This window comes from Hirundo rustica, chromosome Z (assembly GCF_015227805.2).
Source record: "Hirundo rustica isolate bHirRus1 chromosome Z, bHirRus1.pri.v3, whole genome shotgun sequence".
In the NCBI taxonomy this organism is placed as follows: domain Eukaryota; kingdom Metazoa; phylum Chordata; class Aves; order Passeriformes; family Hirundinidae; genus Hirundo; species Hirundo rustica.
In genome coordinates this window covers 13,006,453-13,011,455 of record NC_053488.1, presented here as the reverse complement: position 1 = coordinate 13,011,455, position 5,003 = coordinate 13,006,453, and the positions used below count along the sequence as shown (strand labels likewise).

At 38.5% G+C, this 5,003-nt stretch overlaps 1 protein-coding gene across 1 annotated transcript; it reads left to right on the top strand.

Annotated features, from left to right (window-relative positions):
* The first annotated feature begins 297 nt into the window (after positions 1–297).
* On the top strand, positions 298–5,003 carry LOC120765496 (granzyme A-like). The gene is made up of 5 exons (XM_040090414.1): positions 298–382; positions 1,097–1,238; positions 2,909–3,047; positions 3,712–3,984; positions 4,772–5,003. Exons 1-5 carry the CDS (start codon positions 322–324, stop codon positions 4,931–4,933), a joined length of 777 nt encoding a protein of 258 aa, XP_039946348.1. The 5' UTR covers positions 298–321; the 3' UTR covers positions 4,934–5,003.

Sequence of the window (5,003 nt, the reverse complement as noted above, 5' to 3'; positions counted from 1 at the left end):
GACTAAATTTATGTGAGCTGAGTCCCACTGTGCTTCACCCTTATGCTCATACATCAGTCCTCTGCAATCTTACAGAGAGAACACTTAGTGGGGCAGAGCCTTCCTTCACACCACAGTAGATGACACAAATTCTCACTGACGCTTCTGGTGTAAGGTACATCATTGGGGTGGGTTTCTGTCTTTGCTGTGGTTACAGATGTCAAACACCCTAAAGAGGAAAAACAAAACCCACATCCTCTTCATTTATGTATATATAGATAGATAGATAGGTAGATAGAGGTGTATTAAACAGTGAATAAGGAGGAACATCAGACAGAAATCATGGGTGCTTTCCTCCATTGGTCCACCTTTGTTGCTGTCATTCTCCTGGTGATCCATGGAGGTAAGTATGCAAATTAATACTTTTGAAGGTAGATGCTGATGTACAGAGTTCTAGTTAAGCCAACATATATTAATGTAAAGGAAGTAGTCACAATTATTATTTGAATTCTTATCATTAGCTCCTCTCCACTGTCTGCATGTGCTTGATCTTTCACACAATGAAAAAATAATTTCTGAATGGGTAGTCTCAATTAAAGCTGCAGAAAATCCAAGTTATTTGAAGGAGTTCTGAATAAAGAACATAATGATTATCTTATCTTTCTCTCCAGAGCTATACATGTACATTAACTACTTGATTTTCTCTTTTTCCGAAAAACAGATTCACATAATGTGTGCACTATATTATATAGTCCAGTTTCCATGCACAATATTTATGATATAGCAGATCTGAGGTTGTTACTTGCAATGAAAGCTAAAAACTTTCAGTAATCTTCAAGAAAAGAAATCTGTGCAAAAGCAGCAAAACTTTGGTTGTGTTTTTGCCTAAGCTCACCCCTTGAGATCACTTTGACCTCCCTTAAGTATTGTTGAAATGTAATGAAGTAATACTACTAAGCAGTTTTAAAATTCTACCCTGAAGACCGTCATTTTGACATATGTGCATACTTGTGTGTCTTTATGCTTTCTAATTACAACAGCCATGTTTTCTAAGAGACTTGAAGTGTCTTACAGTATTTGTTAGCCCAGCTGTGTGTCTTGTGTCTTACTTTTTTAGGTTTGTGTGCGGATATCATTGGAGGACATGAAGTAAAACCACACACGAGACCATTCATGGCCCTGATCAAGGGACCAAAAGGAATCTGTGGAGGAGCCTTAATCAAGGAAAACTGGGTCTTAACAGCTGCACATTGTCCAGTGTAAGCTCTTACTCTGATTCAGAGATTGTCCTTAATGAGCAACTGGTATTTCTGTTCAGGCAGGAGAGTTAGTATTTCTCGTAATTTTATCCATTTATCATGACCATGACCATGTTCTGATTACCGTGCTTTATAGGTTCTATCAGCAAATTTGTTATAGAGAGTAAAAAACGTATAATAAGGTGTACTGCTCTCCACAAGAGACATTTAAAAACTTCTAGCTGCACACAAGCATAGAATAGTGACATTGAAGGAGTGAATTTGGGGTAAAGTTTTATCCTTGCTTTCTCAGTCAATCTGTACGCTAGATGAGAGGAGTGTCCAGTCTAAACTGCTACTCTAAGAACAAAAATAAATTCCTGTGCTTTTATTCTGTAAGAGATATGCAGTTCACCACAGAAAGAGACAGCATGTGGTTGACACGGGAGCGAAAATCCTCCAAACAGATGACAGTAGACACTGAGAGATCGCTGCCTTACTTGGTTTGTTGGCTTGCCAGCCATTCTTTCTTCTCCTCCCCAAATCAAGATGCAAATGGATATTTAGCTCTACTGAGACCTTCAGCAAGGCAAGAAGTGAGTTTTGAATTACACATCCCACCCCTGCTTGCTTTTGTGGGGAGGACTGAAGCTGCTCCTGAGCCAGACCTCACACAGGCTCTGTCAACAGCCTGACCAAGACTGTGAGCCACTGGACTCTGCAAACATCAGAGAAATATATCCATCTCTCCTGTCCTTGTCCAGACAGGGAGATATGTGGGACCTACTACAAAGAGAGCACTGGGCCCAAATGCCGTGTATTGACATAAAGTAAAGAATGTTTCCAAATGAGATTGCCTTTAAGAGAAAATACAATTAATTATTAATTTAATGATGTCTCAGTCAACAGACAGTTCTCAATAGATGAAGGAAATGAGCAATCACTTTCCCAGGGCTGCATTTTCCACAATAAGACATGAATGAGGGCCAACATACACATCTGCTCCAAGAATATCCTCCTATTCAACTGTAGGATGCATTTTTTGTCCAAAACCAGCTGTACCTGTGGTCAGCAGTAATGTCTGCTTGGCTTTGCCAGACTTTTGGTGTCTCTGTCAGAGAGCCACAGCAGGCACAGCTCCGCCACCACTTCAGCATCTTGTCAGTACAGGAAGTTGCAGAAAAACCTAGAGAAGAGGAAAGAGCCGTGTCTCACACAGATTCAGAAAAAGGTGTTCAGAAAATATGTTACAGCAAAGCAACAGTACATTTTGATAGTCAGGATATCTCTGAACTAACAGTGCTGTGACCTATTTCCCTAATTTTCAGCACAAATTATGTAAGACACAGCTGGTGAGACAAGTACTCACAGCAAATCTGATGCATCTACCACTCATTCAGTCCCCAAAAGAAAACAATAGGGATAGATACAGATTCAGGTGCCTGAAATCTTTCTGTGCTCCTGTGAAGATGAAAATAAGATAGCACGAATTTTGATTCAGTGAGTAATTTTTTTTTTCTCTTAGCTGTTGTATGAACGTGGTCATCTTTTAGATATTTCTATATTATTGTTGCTTTTCAGGCAGAAGAAAAGAGACTGTCACAGCTGGACATTATAGCACCACATTAACCAGCAAAAAATTTAGAGTTACATCAAAGTGAATCCCAATAACTATGTGGTCCTCTCCTCAGGAAAAAAAGCAAAGTTGTTCTTGGAGCCCATTCATTGGAAAAAAGTGAAAAAGAACAGCAGACTTTTTGGATTGCAAAAGACATTCCTTATCCATGCTATGACCCCATTACCAAGGAAAATGACATTATGCTGCTGCAGGTACAGACTTATATATCACTTGTGGAATATACATCTCCTACACTGAACTATTTTCTTCCTTCTTGTGAGGGAGATGAGCCAAGGGAGTTTCTGGTTGCTTTTTTTCAGGGGTGATATAATCTGGTCTGCTAATCCAGCAGCCTGGGGAATTGGGGATGTGCTGGTAACGAAGGCAATTGATAATTCCTGTAAAGTTTACTATGGCTAGTAGACAAATTCTGGAGCTTGATCAAGATATTTCAGTTTCTGGCTTTTCCATAAAAGAAAAAAAGATTCATGCAGATAAAATATTTGGTTAAAAGCACGAATGTTCTGTCTGAAAAACAGTTCTAATTAAAATTGTCTGACTTTTCTGATCTTCAATTTTGCCAGCATCAATAATTACTGTTATTTTGTCTTCTAAATGTTCTAAGAGCCAGAGAAGTAAAATAAGATCTTTTTAAAGCTAATAGAGCAGCAGAAGGTAAGAGGGCTTTTGTGAGACAAAGAATACTCATTTTCCTCATTCTCACATTGATTACATAAATACTGTCACAAAGAACTGAGGAATCTCAAAAAGGGATCGCATTAATTATCATAATGGGAAAGATCCAGTGGTTAATATGCGAGGCCCTCTGTTAGACTCTCCCCCATAATACCTGTTTTTTTTTCATCTCTTCTACAGCTTCAGGGAAGAGCAAAACTTAATAAAGCTGTGCAGCCAATCCGTCTGCCTGCCTCAGATGATGACCCCAAAGCAGGAGCAGTTTGCACAGTCGCAGGATGGGGTACAACTACCAATCGTCGGATGACAAGGCCTCCTGGCCTGATGGAAGTCAATGTCACTGTCATCAGGAGGGAAATCTGCAATGATAAAAATCATTATAATGGCAAACCTGCCATAACAGGGAACATGATATGTGCAGGGGCTAAGAATGGAGGAAAAGACTCCTGTAATGTAAGTATATATATACTATGACTGCATAAATTGTATAATAAAAATAAAATATAATCGACCAGCATTATACATTTACAATCTCTGTCTCTCTTCAAATCAGTGAAGAATTCCATCAAATATCAGTGAATTTACCAAGGCTTGTTCCTCTAAGCCTCAAAATCAAAACTTAAGATGGGTAAATTCATCTTCACAGCCTTTTGATACTCCAGTTGTGTCCAGGCATGGCAGATAGGTATCCTCATATTCAGTAAAATGAGTTTAATACTAAAATGTCCATGAAACAGCTTATGGGCCCATTCTCAAGTAGCTGACTTCAGTGGAACAACTTCTTTGACATCAGAAGACTTTGAAATAAGTTTTGCTGATAAAAAGCATTTTGGCTGAGTACCAAGTCAAGTACACAACTGAGTAAGAACCATCACATTTTAAAAGATTTAAATATTGCAGTAAAATAGGTACCAAAAAAGGTATGTTTCTGGAGACTTGCACTTCCTATGAGGAAAGTTTTCAGCTTTTTTTCTTTATTTTCAAAAAGACTAATTCGTCTTTAGCTCTGATCTAGATTTGTTCCCCGTTATGCACACTTTAAAGATCAGATTGAAATAGCTGAACCTTTTTTTTTAATTTGTTTTGCTGTTGGAAATCTTAATTTCCAAGGAGGAAAAAATGATCCCTAATGACACTGGCTAAATTTTTATTTTCTCCATCTAACTAGTGAAAATATTATTTAAAGGAAATATTTTTTAGCTTTTGTTTATTTGAATGACAATATTTTCCCTTTTTCTAGGGGGACTCTGGTGGACCTTTAAGATGTAATGGTATGATGAGAGGCATCACTTCATTTGGGAAGCCAAGGAGCTGTGGAAAGGCTAATGGCCCTGGTGTCTACACTCGACTCACAAAGCAAAACCTTGAGTGGATAAGGAAAACCATAGGGGGGGCCCAATAGATTGGTCTGGGGACAGGTGATTTGTGTACGTGAAATGGGTTTTTAAAAACAGCTTCATTAGTCTGGTAAA